Source organism: Magnolia sinica, chromosome 1, assembly GCF_029962835.1.
Source record: "Magnolia sinica isolate HGM2019 chromosome 1, MsV1, whole genome shotgun sequence".
In the NCBI taxonomy this organism is placed as follows: Eukaryota; Viridiplantae; Streptophyta; class Magnoliopsida; order Magnoliales; family Magnoliaceae; genus Magnolia; species Magnolia sinica.
The window spans coordinates 111,761,346-111,778,013 of record NC_080573.1 but is presented as its reverse complement, the minus strand read 5'-3'; the positions used below and the strand labels follow the sequence as shown (position 1 = coordinate 111,778,013).

General features: G+C 41.7%; 1 protein-coding gene across 4 annotated transcripts in view; it reads left to right on the top strand.

Moving 5' to 3' along the window:
- The first annotated feature begins 518 nt into the window (after nucleotides 1-518).
- The window catches only part of LOC131254156 (beclin-1-like protein), a 45,655-nt gene continuing 29,505 nt past the window's right edge, over nucleotides 519-16,668 (top strand). For all 4 annotated transcript variants that reach the window (XR_009175504.1, XM_058255161.1, XM_058255171.1 and 1 more), the window contains exons 1-7: nucleotides 519-734; nucleotides 4,120-4,352; nucleotides 4,523-4,693; nucleotides 5,185-5,309; nucleotides 5,583-5,631; nucleotides 5,837-5,995; nucleotides 6,201-6,286. Coding sequence is in view for 3 of the 4 variants with exons in the window: in XM_058255161.1 (XP_058111144.1) it covers nucleotides 608-734; nucleotides 4,120-4,352; nucleotides 4,523-4,693; nucleotides 5,185-5,309; nucleotides 5,583-5,631; nucleotides 5,837-5,995; nucleotides 6,201-6,286 (950 nt within the window). In the remaining variant the exon portion in view is untranslated. The remainder of the gene's footprint in view (nucleotides 735-4,119; nucleotides 4,353-4,522; nucleotides 4,694-5,184; nucleotides 5,310-5,582; nucleotides 5,632-5,836; nucleotides 5,996-6,200; nucleotides 6,287-16,668) is intronic.

Sequence of the window (16,668 nt, the reverse complement as noted above, 5' to 3'; positions counted from 1 at the left end):
TTTTGATCTGATTCATTTTTAGAATCCTACCCTAAAATGAGCTCAACGAACTGATGTACGGCGTAGATATAAAACAAATACATGAAGGTGGGCCCCTCAATCCCCAAGCCAAAGCCACCTAGCTGATCCGCTTCCGAGTCTGGTGCACCGTGGGTGTTTAAATCTGACAAGTGGGCTCATGGATCCGTAATCCATACAACCAAACCGTCGCATTCCGACCGTGGATGGACACTTCCCCAAAATTCTCCTCGACGGGAGCATCTCAACCTTTCAATTCGTAACCCACAGATAGACGGTTTAGAAGAGAAATAATACAACGGTCCACATTCCAGAGAAAAAGGTCCCATTATTAAGACGATTTCTGTATATTCACCATCCACGATAAGACTCGACAGATGAACGGTTCGGATTAAAGAAATATGACGTACTTGTCAGAATTGAAAAGTCGCGTACTGTACGAATACTCGGGTGGTGTACTATACAATTCATCTATCCTCTTTCCCTCCAAAACCAGGAAACCAAAACCAAGGAAAGTCGAGAAAGCAGAGCAAAGCAAACAGAAATCGTAGAGACGATAGAGAGAACAGAAACCCTAGCGAAGAGAGAGATGAAGAAGGACGATTCAAATCTTCCTCCCGGAGTTTGCCAGAACTGCCGCCAATCCCTTTGCTTCGCGACCGTTGATTCCTATACAGACAAGCTCTTCAACGGCTCCGTCTCCTCTTCTTACTCCGGTTTGAATCTTCTATCTATCCATTCATTCATCTATCTCTGGATTCTTAGTCGGAATTGCAGGATCGGAAGAACTTTTTTGGCAACTTGGAATTTCAGATTTACCTAGAATTCAATTCCGGGAATTGGGATTTCATTTTTTCAGTCATGTTTGGCGATTGGAATTTTGCAAGACATCTTTTTGAAAAGAATCATAAATGGCTTAATCAGGAATTGAAGTTCTGTATGAATTAAAATCCGTCAAAATTCAGTTATTACATGCGGAATCTGGCACTGGAATTTGATTCCAGTTCCAAATAGGCAAAATCCAGATTGTCAAATGCCCCCTAAAAATACATAACACTATGCAAAGGTGGCCCTTATAATCTGAATTGCGGAATAGGAGATTGTACCATGCATCAAATTTGGGAATCGGATTAACCAAATTGTAATTGCATACTTGTTTGAGAAGCCATGGGAGAAATTACTGAATTGGATGAACCAGATCTTTCGCACGTTATACCTTTAGAGGAAGCTAGGGGATGGGATTGGGTCCTTGCTCTTGCTCCAGTGGTAGACTCTTAGGAGTTTCAACACCTGGACAAGGGTTCGAGCACCCATAGGTGGTGAAATCCCACTAAGGAGTGAGTGTGTGGTGGTGTGTGTGCGTGTGTTAAAAAAAAAAGAAAAGCTAGGGGATGGGAGAGAACTGCTTGCCAATATGTATGTAGGTTTGGGGACCTGGTTAGTATTTAATAGTGGTGGGATGGAGGTGTTTTTACTTATTTAAAACCATTGAAACTCCTCGTTTTAAGACTCCACAAGATCAAATTTTCAGAGTCAGATTTGGGTTGTCCGTCCCTGAATATCAATGGTGGGATCTAGGAGTCCAAACCTTGTGCCTACTGATGCCATTTTTCTTTGGAATTTTTTTGGGGCCCACTTTGGGTATTTGGATCCATTGTTCGATTCTAGTTTTTTTTTAGCCCATTGGGCCATCTAACCACTCTAGGATGTGGGCCCAGGCATGTTTTGCCTGGGGTTGAGTTTCACAGTCATTGAATGTGGGGCCTCAAAACCGTACTTTTAATGGGTCTTAATGTGGTCTGCGGTTTGCAACCCAAATTTTGGCCCCCTTTGCAACATCTAATCCGGTAATCATGTTCTCCTCATCAAGAGCTTTGAATAGAGTGGTCGCTCGCCCTGATCAGGTTTCGGATGATGAAGATATTGGACGGACAACATTGATCACTCATTAAGTGGGCCATATCTGGTGATCCAACAGTTAGATTTGAGTAATAATTTGTCTAAATAATTAAAATGATGTGATCTCCAACATTGATTGATCAGGTTATTCAGAATCTATCCCCCATTTTAAGGGTGTTTTGGACGGATCTAATTCGTTTTAGATCTGATTGAGCTGAAACTTGTTCCCTAAACATGTTTTGAACACATCTGACGGATCAGATCAACCTAAGGATACCCTAATTATAGAGTTTTGATTAAATTGCTCATTATATATTGTTCTTTAATTACAATTAACTATACTCAAGCCATCATTTTGTACTAGTGAACCGGACTAAATAAATGTTTGGTTGGTGGCTTTCTCTTGGACGGCACTAGTAATTCATTATGCACATTATTGAGTTTGAATTTGGTCCGAAATAGGGCCATTATCCATTATACATGGTTGATTTCAGTTGCTGACCTTTAAGCTGTTGATCCAACTGTCAATTTAAAAAAGGCCACTCCCAGCCTTTAGACGGTCAACATCAGTCATATCTTGGGCCAAATCAAACTAGTTTAAAATGATTCATTGAGGGCAGGGTTGTATAGGTAATCTTGGAGTCTAAATTCATGGCTAGCCACCACAACGACCTCAATCGATGAAATTTTCATAATTTTCACTCGTGATTATGGAATACAGTATTAGGATTGCATAGAGTTGTGCTTGGTTTGAATGTGGGTGGTGACAAAAACACCGATGATCATCGTTTAGCATGACCCAAGTGGTGCGGAGTAAATGATTCTGGTGGTGTAAGGCCGAAAAACCCATTTCACCCATAGGTGTTAAGTGTCTTAGATTTACATGACTGGCATCAATTAACTTCGTGTTCAAGAGAGCTAATCGAGCTGACTCGGTTCGTGTACAACCCTAATCTCCATAGCCAGTTGTAAGAACTGACTGTTTTTGAAGATAGGTTTTCATTTTGAAGTTTTGATGACTCCGTATTTTGGTACTTCAAAACATGTTTTTCTCACATGAAAAAGAAGAATCATTGAACTTTCCAAGTTAGGATCATTGAACCCACCTTTCAAGCTTGTCATATGATCCTTCACTTTGAGCCTCATCCGGCTCTTCAAAATCATTCTCAATGAATCTATCTTCATGGAACTCATTTGCTTCAAAAAAATTTATCGAATGATCTATGGACGCTTGTGAAACTCATCTTTTCAAAGAAAAATCCTCAAGTCTATTCAAAACCACTAGTGGTTTCTTGGTATTCCTTTTCCAAATAATTCTTAGTTAATCATTCCTTGGCATCTTGACCTTGTTTCCGTCAATCACTTCCAAAGGCCACAACATCCAAGATATACGTGTACTCCAGTCATCCAAGACATGTAGTTAGCTAATATAAAATTCTCCATCGCTATGGCAATAAACATTGTTATTCGTTAACACTTCCGCAAGAAACACTTCCAACCATCTCTTTTATGGAACCCTCTACCACCAAACTGAACTACAAGTTCTAGATCTACAAATATACAGATCTAAGATGTGTTTACATACCAAGAAGTCAAGAACGACTACAAAAAGATGACTCACTTACCTAGCTCTAATACCACTTGTAGGATTGGAAGAAATCTGAAAACAACACTACGCACATGTGGTGCACTATGGAATCTCCAACATGAACTAGTAATGTGCTTCACCGTAAACACCCATGAATTGACATGAGAGATCAAGCAATTAAAAATATTTAATATAAAATGCTTTGTTGCTTTCTCTACTCTATATGCTTTGTTACAGTTAAGAGTGATCCTTTCATTAGTTGTGTGTATATCCTAACCAAATTCAAACCTATTTAGAAGATAATCCTTGCCTACACAACAAACGAAAGGATCACTCTAAACTGTAACATAGTTCTGCAAGTGTGAAAATCCAAGTTTAACTAGGATGTCAACACTTATATGGCAGTTACAATAAATTAGGGGGTGTTTTGGGGAATAAACTGTGGGAGCTCTTTCGAAATAATTATAGTCTAACTGTCTAAGTTTTAGGGCTTTACTATGCTGATATAATGGGATGAGAGAGTAGTACAAGTTTTTGCCATTGTGCTTAGCATTTTTGAAGGCTATGGTTTCCTTAAACTAACCCAACTCGTCTCTCTCTGGAACATGGCGCAGGAAGCACATTGGATTCAACCTGGATGGACCATTCATTTGTTGTGTTGCCAAAGCAAAAAAGTCAGGCGCATGGATTTCCCCCTCGTCCTCGCACTGGGACTGCAAAACCTGATTCTGACCAATCCAGGAAGGCAATGGAAGAGTCTTTTGTTGTATTGCCGCTTGCCAGCAGAAAACCATCGATCATAACCATGTTGAACAGAAGATTTGATATTGCCACAGCCCAAACACTGGTATGAATAATCTCCAGGTTTTAAATGCATGCTCTTAAGGCCTTCTCTAATGATGAAGGCGTCTTCTTCTAGTCTATAGATAAAATTCGTCCTCCGAAGTGTAAAATTAGAGTTTTTTGTTTTGTTTTATGCACACGTCTATGTTTCCTTTTTCTTTTTTTTTTTTCCAGGTTGATCAACCACTGTGTTTGGAATGTATGCGGATGCTGTCTGATAAACTCAATAAAGAGGTCGAAGATGTAAGACAGGATATTAAAGCTTATGAGGCTTGTCTTCAACGCCTTGAGGTGGTGTCATGCAACGCTCTTAGTGAAGCTGATTTCATTCAGGAAAAGGACAAGGTGCCGTCTTTATCATGATCACATAATAGCCTTGCCCTTTGAGGGAAAAAGAAGAAGAAGAAGATGTCATCTTTGTTCAACGACCAGTTGCCTACATGACATCAACCCTCCTCCCACACTTGGGACCAGTTGGCACATTTCTACCAGGCAGATTTATTCTGCGAATATTCTGCTTTTATTTATGTGCATTGTGTGAATGTTTGGTAATGGCACCTCATCATAGCATTCAATAGCTTTTCTCAGTTGATCTGCATATCCATTTATATGACTATTCGACACTATCCGCGACAAACAATTTGAGGCTAAACACACAACTTAAAGAAAAAGATCTATAGTTTTCTTACCATCGATGTGAGCGGCGTTGGATTAAACACAGAATTTAGCTACACATAATTAAAATATGATTGGCTCTATTCTTCTAAAATTATTGTGTAGCATGAGCTGAAGCATCATGTCAAGTTCTTCATTTGTTTTACCTTTATGTCATTAAGGCTGAAGAAGAAGAGAGAAGGCTTGAATCAGCCATTGAAGAAGCTGACAAACAGTTGGCAGAAGTAAATATTCAACGAAAGGGATTAGAATTTGAATCAAAGCGTTTCAAAGAACTAGAGGATAGGTGAGTGCTTCCATCTTTGTAGTTCTTTATGAAGCAGACTTGCATTAATTGTTTTACAGACTCCACGATAGTGAGGCAGTCGAGCTGCTTCACTGAAATTCTTTACGTGAATCAGACCAGAACAATCTGCTGTTCGTAATTTGTTCCTATTTACAAGTTTGCATATCAAATCCTTCCCTAGGTTTCCTTTTTTAAAAACAATTTGTCAATATATACTTTAATTTGTTATGTTTTTCTGTTGTTTGGAAGTTCTGAGGTGCTTAATGCTTGCAGCTACTGGCATGAGTTCAACAGTTTCCAGTTTCAGCAAACTTCACGTCAGGTGTGTTGCAAGCAAAGAGTTCTTTGAGTTTCTTCTGTACTCTTCACCAAACTTTGACATATTCGTTATGGGGCGTTATTTCAATCATTTAGAAATGACATTTGGAGCTGCACTGCTTGCCTCTTTGCTGTCACCCAATGTCATGTTGCTTCATTATCTGCATGAATATGACAAATTATAACAAAGAGACATTTCTTGTTATCAGGAAGAGAGAGATGCAATTTTGTCCAAGATTCAAGTATCACAAGCACATCTGGAATTGTTGAAGTGCACGGATATGCTGAATGATGCCTTTCCTATTTGTGTTGATGGAGATTTCGGAACTATTAACAATTTTCGGCTTGGTCGTCTTCCTAATATACGGGTACAGCCCAGTATCAAAACTAGCTGTGTGAAGAGAGTCAAATATATTATCCAGTGACAAAGATTTAGTTTCACACATGGCCATTTTTCTTTCCCTCTTTTTTTTTTTTTTTTTGGATTATTTTCTAGATGTTTCCACACGATGCTGTTTCTTTTGTATGAAGTTCTTGGCATGTTTGCTTGACGATCACATTTTGAAATTTTAGGTTCAGTGGGACGAGATAAATGCTGCTTGGGGGCAGGCATGCCTTCTTCTCCACGTGATGGCCCAATATTTCCAGCCAAAGTTTCCGTATCCTTTATGGCTATCTGCATTGTTTCCTGCTTGGTTACTTCACTCTAATGTCTTTCCTCAAGATTTCTCAAAATATCATTTTTACATATTAATTGGCTTGACAGCATATAGATCAGCCAAATGCCCTTAAATAAGTTCTGAACTAATCTAACTTCATTTGCATTAGGCATGCATGTGGAACTCTCTCAATGAATCTCTCATAACAGTTTAATATTAAATTGGCTCAACTCATTTGTACATGCCTGTGTATATGCATTCTTAGAAGAAAAAAAAAGTACACTGACAAACTACCTTGCACACAAAAAGTTTGCTTGAAAAGCAGAGATTCAAGGCTTATATTCACTTGAACTGATTACATGCTTCCATGCATCTGATATTGCAAGTTTACGACAATATTTAGAAAAAAGGTTGATGCAACAGAGGCTGATCTGGCTCGCATTTTCCTTTATATCTGGATTTGCAAATATTGTGAAATAAGCACTGATGAAGAAACTAAGACCGGAAGGGATTCCCAACCGTCCACTAAGCAAAACTAGCGATCAATCACACTCTCTTCTACCATAGGCAACACATGCTATAGCCTATAGCCTAGGAAAAACTCCAGATCTTTTTTTTTTAAAAACTTCAGAATACAATAATAGGCTATACAAGTGTGGTGGCCTTTATATAGTACACCTTCGACAACTAAAAGAAAACCCTCGTGAAATAGGGAAAGAAGAATGGTTTTAACAGAAATTAGAGAGAAGAAAAGAGAAAGATGAGAAAATAGAAGAAAATGTGAAGAAAAGAAGAGAGGAGGAACAGCTGCTCACATGCTAGCCTCGTCACCATTTTCCCATCTTAATTTATTAGTGCTGCAGTCGTTACAGCTGAAATTACAAACTTGCCTCCTTTCTCAAGGACTAACTAAAACACATTCATATGGGCCCAAGGTCCAAACTCAGGCCTAAACTAAACCCAATAAACAAACCAAAGCCCAAAGGGGCCCAAGGCCCAAAACATGTCAATCCACAACACTTTTAACAACCCTATCATAATAGGAAATGACCAAAAATGCCCTTAAAATCCTGTACAATCATACAAACTTTGGTAAAGTGGTCATAACTCGCTCAAACCATATCAGCATTGGATGATCTTGGTGATATCCGAAAGCTAACGCAATATGCTTTCTAATAGGACCAATTTCATGTAGTTCTAACATCATTTGATCCCCAAAGTAGCCACAAAAAAAGGGATGGAAATACAGAAGAGGAGCTTATTGAATAAGCCACGACTTACTCTAACCCTAGCAACTAATTAAAGGAAATAAATCCTATGAATTTGAAAACCATTCAATTGATCCCATTGGACAATATGTATCTAAGACTAACTGTTAGTTTCACATATTTATCATCAGACCATGGATCTGAGGATGTTTCTAAGTTGAAAACCAATCAAAACAAAGACAACTAGAAAGAAAAAAAGAACTTCTGAACTTTCTACTTTCGGAGTTCTTTGGCTTCAAGTGGAACCCACTGACTGCCCTATCCAATCCCAGCCTTCCACATGTCCTTCAGTTTTGCATGAAGAGGCTCTCCATTCAACAAAAAAAACCAGATGGAGGAGCTGGACATCAACAGTTTCGAAAATAACAAGTGATTTTTTTTTTTTTGGTTTCTGGAAGTTTGGATATCTCATACAATGTGTCTGGCCAACCAAATCTTCAGAACAAACCATCGCTGACAGTTAATGATATGGACTGCAAGAATGTATGGAGATATGAGATGAGTGGAAGATGCAATGGGAAAAGCAGCACAAAGAGGAGTACTTTGCAAGATAATTGTGTTGTGTATATTAGTTTAATGACTAAAACACACACACACACATATTAACTTGAAAGAAACATTATAGTGACCCATACACACATATTAACTTGAAAGAAACATTACAATGACACACACACACATTAACTTGAAAGAAACATTACAATGACACACACACACACACATTAACTTGAAAGAAACATTACAATGCTCCATAGGAGTACAAAACATACACACACAAACACAGTTACATGTGATGCAGGACATGAAATTAAACATGATGTGTGAGATTTCAGGCTTGAAATCACCTAGTTCAGAAACAATTACACAAATTCCATATCCCACATAAAAAGTCCAAACATTCAAGTAAAGGGGAATCTATGCAGGTCCAGGCCTACACAGGCTAAGACTGGACCAATAAAAATTATAAACCAAACGATGCTCAAAGGGAAATAGAAATCAACCATACATGCATAGCAAACAGTCCCTAATCTAAGGGATTTCCCAATCTCAATTCAAGGAACCATAGGGTGAAAAAATGGGCAAATAAATTAAGGCTAATGCAAATTAAGGCCAGGGTTTAGGAAATAGGAATAAAAAGAGGAAAACCAGAGGAAAACCTGACCCGGAGAAAGCTCCTGCGTGCAAATGGTGACCCGGGGCTGACGCACGTGCGCGGGTGGGTTGGCCGCACGTGTGATAGAAGCCTGCCTCCCCAAAGTGACACCTAGGCTTGGTCGGCCAGGGGAGACCTCCAATCCCTCCCAGTTTGACGACGATCCGACGTAAGGTCGAGGCGTAGTGCTCCGCCAAAGTTTCAGCCCTCCTACAGGTTCAGATTCTGGAAACTAGCTGTAGGGGGATGAATAGCTACAAAAGCTGAAAAATTCAAAGCAATAATGATGATAGAATATAGATATATGGATGGGAGAGGGTAGGGACGGATGGGGATATATGTGGCTTCACACCATGTAGTTAGCCCTTCGAAAAGGGAGGGCTTCGCACCCACTTTTGAATTCTTCTACAACTCACTAAGAGAGTAGAAAAATAAAGCAGAAATTTTTATTAAGCTTCAATGAATGAAAAGAACTACAAGGGGTGCTTATTTATAGGGAAAACCCTATACCCCAAAAATTCGCACCATGTGCGCAATTTATTACTTGGCGATGAAGTAAACTAAAATCAAAATCAAACAAAGAAATCTAAAGCGTTCACGATGTTCTAAATAATAACAATAAGCAAAACCTAAAATATGAAATCAATCCGACGAGTGGGCCACGATCATGAGATCCCATGATGGGCTCTTCTTGACTATCGGGCCCACCCTTTTGAACCAAAATGTCGTCTTCTAGCTGGGAGGCCCTCTTTAGACGTCGTCATCAAGGCAGATCGATGGTGGGGCCCTCCTGCGTACGTACATGTGTAGGGGGTGGTGTGCGTGCGGGTGTAGGTAGCGTGCTGACGTGCTTGCACACGATGTCCTCATCAACTCTCCTCGGCTGCGGAGATTTCGCCACTGGAGAAATAAAACTCCTAAACCACTCTAGGATGTCAGGATCAAGTCTCTGAAGCTCCTCCTCAGTGAGCCACGTGATGTCCAAAGCTAGGCGTGACTTCCATTTAACTAGGTACTTTTGAAACCTGCCGTCCGACGTTGAAACTATCTTATGGTCCAGGAGTTGATGAGGACACGCATGCCCGCACGCTGTCCACACGTGCACGCACACCACCCCCCCTACGCACGTATGTACGAAGGAGGGCCCCACCGTCGATCTGGCTCGATGACGACATCCAGGGAGAGCCTTCTAGCTAGAAGACGAAGTTTTTCTTAAAAAGGGTGGGCTTGATAGTCAAGAAAAGCCCATCATGGGATCTCATGATCGTGGCCCGCCCCTCGAATTGATTTCATATTTTAGGTTTTGCTTATTGTTATTATTTAGAACATCGTGAACGCTTTAGATTTCTTTATTTGATTTTTATTTTAGTTTACTTCATCACCAAGTAATAAGTTGCGCACATGGTGCGAGTTTTTAGGGTATAGGGTTTTTCCTATAAATAGGCACCCCTTGTAGTTCTTTTGATTCATTGAAGCTTAATAAAAATTCCTGCTTTATTTTTCTACTCTCTTAGTGAGTTGTGGAAGAATTCAAAAGTGGATGCGAAGCTCTCCCTTTTCGAAGGGCTAACTACGTGGTGTAAAGCCGCATCTATCCCCATCCGTCCCTACCCTCTCCCATCCATATATCTCATCTTCTACCATCATTATTGCTTTGAATTTCCCAGCCTTTTGCAACTATTAATCCCCCTACAGCCAGCTTCCAGAATCTGGACCTGTAGGAGGGCTGAAACTTCGGCGGAGCACTACGCCTCGACCTCACGTCGGATCGTCATCAAACTTGTAGGGATTGGAGGTCTCCCCTGGCCGACCAAGGCCTAGGTGTCACTTTGGGGAGGCGGGCTTCCATCACACGTGCGGCCAGCCCACCGCGCACGTGCGTCAACCCCGGGTCACCATCTGCACGCAGGAGCTTTCTCCGGGTCAGGTTTTCCTATTTTTATTCCTATTTCTTAAACCCTAGCCTTAGTTTGCATTAACCTTGATTTATTTGTCCATTTTTTTCACCCTAGGATTCCTTGAATTGAGATTGGGGAATCCCTTGGATTAGGGACTGTTTGCTATGCATGTGTGGTTGATTTCTATTTCCCTTTGAGCATCGTTTGGTCCATAATTTTTATTGATCCAGCCCTAACATGTGTAGGCCTGGACCCGTGCAGATTCCCCTTTACTTGAATGTTTAAACTTTTGTGTGGAATGTGAAATTATTATGTGATCGTTCTGCATTAGTCTGATCTAAGCCTGAATTCTTGCATATCATATTTAAACTTCATGTCCTGCATTAAATTTGTTATCAAAGCTTAGGGTTCTTATAGGGGAATACATTACATGTTAGGGTTAGTTTGTTTGAGTCCTTCATGCATCCAGTTTATCACATGTAACTTTTAGGAGTCCATAGTCCCTTACTTTGTCACCTATATTGCTGGATTTTAATAAACACTACATGGTTTTGTCATATAGAGTCTCATAGGATCATTTAGTCCTATTTAGTTCATATAGTCGCCCTAGAAAGTCCTTAAGTGGAGTTAGCAAGTGTATGCCCACACGTACGGGTCGCGGTTTTGGTTTGCACCCTATACTAAACATGGAGCAACTGCAAGAATCATTGAACAAGTTAACCCAGCAGGTTGATTCTTTGAGTAAGCGCTTAGAGCAACGCATGGATCAATGCCTTGACCAATTTGAGGATTGCGTTACCCAAATAGAGGCTACCCTTGGGGCAAACCCCACCATCGGGGAAGATGTTCAATTTTAGGCAGGTGGTCGGGAGGTTAGACTAAGGAATGGAGGTGGCCAAGGAGTTGGTCATGGGCGCGCACCTGTGCACCCACCCTGCGAGGGACACCATGACCAATATGACCCAGATGCATAACTCGTCAAGGGAGTTAGAGTAATGCCCCTACGTTTGATGGCCACTTGGACCGAAAAGCCTTTTTAGATTGGTTGGTGGATATGGACCACTATTTTGAGTGGTTTGACATGTCGGATGCTCGACGAGTCCGATTTGCCAAGATGAAGCTTGTGGGCCAAGCAAAGAGGTTTTGGGTGACGGGAGCGAAAGCAAGTAAGAGCGAGGGAACTCCCAATAGTCCATTGGGGAGAAATGAAAGAAACGCTGAAAGAGAAGTACCTCCCTTTCTCTTATCGTCTGCGGTTGATTGAGGAGTGGTAGTCTCTTCGACAGGGTTCCATGAGTGTTGCTGACTATATTGAGAAATTCGAAGAGTACCTGACCCGCTGTGAGGTTGATGAGGACCCCGTACTCACCCTTGCTCGTTTTAAAATGGGCCTCCGTCTTGATATTAGGAGAGAATTGCTCATCAAAGACATAGACACTATCGAACAGTTGTTTCAAGTAGTGTTGGACGTCGAGCAATATCTCAAACCATCTGTGAGAAGGCAGTTTGATTTTCGTGATTCTAGTACTAAGGCCAATCCCTCTGGGGCTAAACTTAACACTAGATATCAAAACAAACCTTCGAACAATTTGCAGCCTAGGTCCAAGGATGATAAGGGTAAAGAAATTGCCAGGTCTAGTTCACAGGGAAGTGGAGCCACTATGTGTTTTAGGTGTCAGGGGTTTGGTCATTTTGCTCACCAGTGCAGCACGAGAGAGGGCACCAAAGTATTCTTTATTGATGGGCAGGTAGAAGTAGTGCCCCCAGAGAGTGATGGCGAAGAGGAAGAATATGAGCCCGTAAAGACCACTAGTGATGAAGAAGAGGGAGTGCAAGATTTTGCGACCCTCGCAATTGTCCGTTGTGCTTTGGCTCAAGCCAAGAACACTGATGACTAGCGCCGCAATACGATCTTTTACACTTTTGTAAAATGTGGAGAAAAGAGTTGTAAATTGATCGTAGATAGTGATAGTTGTGCCAACGTGGCATCGACTAGCACTGTGAGCCGTTTGGGCTTGAAGCTGGAAGCTCATCCTCAACCCTATAGAGTTTCCTGGGTTGACGAAACTCCATTCTAGTATCACACCGTTGTCTTATTCCTATTCAGTTTGGATCTTATAAAGACATGCTTTGGTGTGATGTTGTTCCCATGGACGTTGGCCATATTATTTTGGGCAGACCATGGCTTTACAACAGGGATGTCATCATATTTGGTCGTTCAAATGTGTGTACATTCTAGTTTGAGGGCAAGAAGGTTAAGCTAAACCCTTTGCCACCCAAGAGTACGACTGGAAAGGAGTCCACCACACAGAGTGGTGTGAGCGGCTCAAGAGAAGTGAAAGAGTCAAAGTCCAAGTCCAAGTCCAAACCGCTCCATATTCTAAATGCCAAAGACTTTAAGAGAGAAATGGAGGCAGACACGATGGTATATGCCCTTGTGGCTAGGGAGAGTGTACCAGAGACTAGCGTAGAGTTACCCACCGAGGTCATTCAGGTAGTGCATGAGTTTCGTGATGTCTTTTCTGAGGATCTACTGGATGAGCTTCCCCCTATGAGGGATATACATCATGTCATTGATTTAATCCCTAGGGCGACTCTACCAAACCTACTACATTACAGAATGAACCCAAAGGAGCATGCTGAGTTGAAGAAACAGATTGATGAGCTCCTAGAGAAGGGTTTCATTCGAGAGAGCATGAGCCCGTGTGCCGTGCCCACCCTTCTTACACCTAAGAAGGATGACACATGGAGGATGTGTGTTAATAGTAGGGTCATCAACAAAATCACAGTTAAGTATCGGTTTCCCATACCACGTCTTGATGACATGTTGGATATGATGGCCAATGCTACTATCTTCTTAAAAATTGACCTCAAGAGTGGTTATCACCAAATCCATATACACCCTGGTGATAAGTGAAAGACGACATTCAAGACAAAGGATGGGCTATACGAGTGGCTAGTTATGCCTTTTGGGTTAACTAACGCCCCAAGAACTTTTATGTGTGTGATGACCCAAGTGTTGAGGCCCCTCAAGGGGAAATTCTTGGTCGTATACTTTAATGATATTTTGATTTATAGCATGACCAATGAGCAATACCTCAACCATTTGAGGCAGGTTTGTGGGATCCTTCGGGCCGAGAAGTAGTACGCCAACCTAAAAAAGTGTGCGTTTTTGTCTAGTAGTGTGATCTTCTTAGGTTTTATTGTGTCAGCTGAGGGCGTATCGGTGGATCCCGAGAAGGTCAAGGCCATCCTCAATTGACCCCGCAATATTCATGAGGTGCGCAACTTTCACGACTTAGCCACCTTCTATAGGTGGTTCATTCGAGGTTTCAGTTCCATTATGGCTCCCATCACAGATTGCATAAAAAAAGGAGAGTTTCAATGGACAAAGGCCGCCTCGAAGGCCTTCAATGAGATAAAGGTCAAGATGACCGAAGCTCCAGTTACGCGACTTTCAGATTTTTCAAAAGCTTTTGAAGCCGCATGTGACGCGTCAAGAGTCGGTATAGGAGTGCTTAGTCAGGAAGGGCACCCTGTCGCCTTTTTTAATGAGAAATTGAATGAGGCGAAACAAAGATATTTCACCTATGAGAAGAAATTCTATGCGGTAGTGCAATCTCTGCGCCATTGGCGTTATTACCTATTGCCGCAAGAATTCGTCTTATTCTCAGATCATGATGCCTTGAGATATCTGAACTTTCGGAAGAAATTAAACCCTAGGCATGCCAAGTGGGTTCAATTCCTTCAAGAGTACACTTTTGTACTTAAGCACAAGACCGGTGTAGAGAATAAGCCCACCGACAGGTTGAGTCGTCGAGTCGCATTACTCAACACCATGAGTGTTGAAGTTACGGGCCTTGAGCGCATCAAAGAAGAGTATTCCGAGTGTCCAGATTTCGGAGTTGTGTACACATCGTTGTTAGAGAGTCCGTCAGGAGCTAGCAGTGAGTATTTGATTTTAAACGGACATTTGTTTAGGAGTGACCGCTTGTGCATACCACGCACCTCCCTCCACGATTTTCTTATCTGGGAGTTACAATCAAGAGGGGTTGTGGGTCATTTCGGTCGAGACAAGACCATTGCCCTAGTGGAGGATAGGTTTTATTGGCCAAGCCTCAAGCGAGACGTGACCAAAATTATAGGGTAATGTCGTACTTGTCCACTGGCAAAGCAAAAGAAATAGAATACAGGATTATACACACCTTTGCCAGTCCCATTCATCCCTTGGCAGGACATCAGTGTGGACTTGGTGCTTGGACTTCCCAAGACTATTCGGAAACATAATTCCATATTTGTTGTCGTGGACCGTTTCTCTAAAATGGCCCACTTCATTCCTTGTTCTAAGACCTCCGACACATCTCATGTTGCCAAGCTATTCTTTAGTGAGGTCGTCAAACTACATGGGTTACCAAAAACCATAGTGTCTGACCGTGACGTGCGATTCATGAGTTACTTTTGGAAGACACTATGACATATGATGAATACTAGGTTCCAATTTTCTTCTGCCTACCACCTTTAAACCGATGGCCTGACTGAGATGGTTAATAGGAGCCTAGGGAGTTTACTACGATGTTTAGTGGGAGAGCATACTAGGACATGGGACACCGTACTACCCATAGCCGAGTTTGCATTTAATAGTTCTGTTAATAGGTCCATAGGTCTAAGTCCTTTTGAAGTTGTTACTGGTTACAAGCCTAGGAAGCCTATTGACTTTGTCCCTATGTCATTGTCCCATAGGCCATCAGAGTCTGCAGAGTCTTTTGCGCATCACATGCATTCATTGCATCAAGAAATCAGGCGTAAGATCACTACTAGTAATGAACATTACAAATTTTCTACAAACCAACATAGATGTTTCAAAGAATTCAATATCGGGGACTCTGTGATGATCCGCATCAGGCCCGAGCGGTATCCTACGGGAATCGTTCGCAAGTTACACGCGCGTAGCACTGGACCCTTCAAAATTATAAAATGAAACGGTCTCAATGAGTATGAGGTAGATCTTCCACCTTCCATGGGAATTAGTTCCACATTCAATGTGGAGGATCTAGTTGCTTTTTAGGGACCCACTAATACATTGTCCAACCCTTCGCCCACCCATCCTGATTCCCCAAATTTGCCCCTTGCTCCATGCCCTCTCCCCGACCTTTCTTCCCAACCTCTACCTCTAATACCTAGCCTTCACACACCCAGAGAGGAAATAAAGGATATCCTGGACCATGCGATAGTTTCCACGTCGGATGACGGTTTTCAGAAATACCTGGTTAAATGGAAGTCACGCCCAGCTTCAGACAGCACGTGGCTCACTAAGGAAGAGCTTCAGAGACTTGATCCTGACATCTTGGAACGGTTCAGGAGTTTTATTTTGCCAGTGGCGAAATCTTCACAGCCGGGGAGAGTTGATGAGGACATAGTGCACACGCATGCCCACACGACGTCCACACGTGCACGCACACCCCCCCATGCACATATGTATGAAGGAGGGCCCCACCGTCGATCTGGCTCGATGACGACATCCATGGAGGGCCTCCTAGCTAGAAGATGAAGTTTTGGTTCAAAAGGGTGGGCCTGATAGTCAAGAAAAGCCCATCATGGGATCTCATAATTGTGGCCCACTCGTTGGATTGATTTCATATTTTAGGTTTTGCTTATTGTTATTATTTAGAACATCGTGAACGCTTTAAATTTCTTTGTTTGGTTTTTATTTTAGTTTACTTCATCGCCAAGTAATAGGTTGTGCATATGGTGCGAGTTTTTGGGTATAGCGTTTTCCCTGTAAATAGGCACCCATTGTATTTCTTTTGATTTATTGAAGCTTAATAAAAATTCTTGCTTTATTTTTCTGCTCTCTTAGTGAGTTGTGGAAGAATTCAAAAGTGGGTGCGAAGCCCTCCCTTTTCGAAGGGCTAACTATGTGGTGTGAAGCCACATCTATCTTCATCCGTCCCTACCATCTCCCATCCATATATCTCATCTTCTACCATCATTATTACTTTGAATTCCTCAGTTTTTTGCAGCTATTCATCCCCCTACAGCCAGCTTCTAGAATCTGGACCTGTA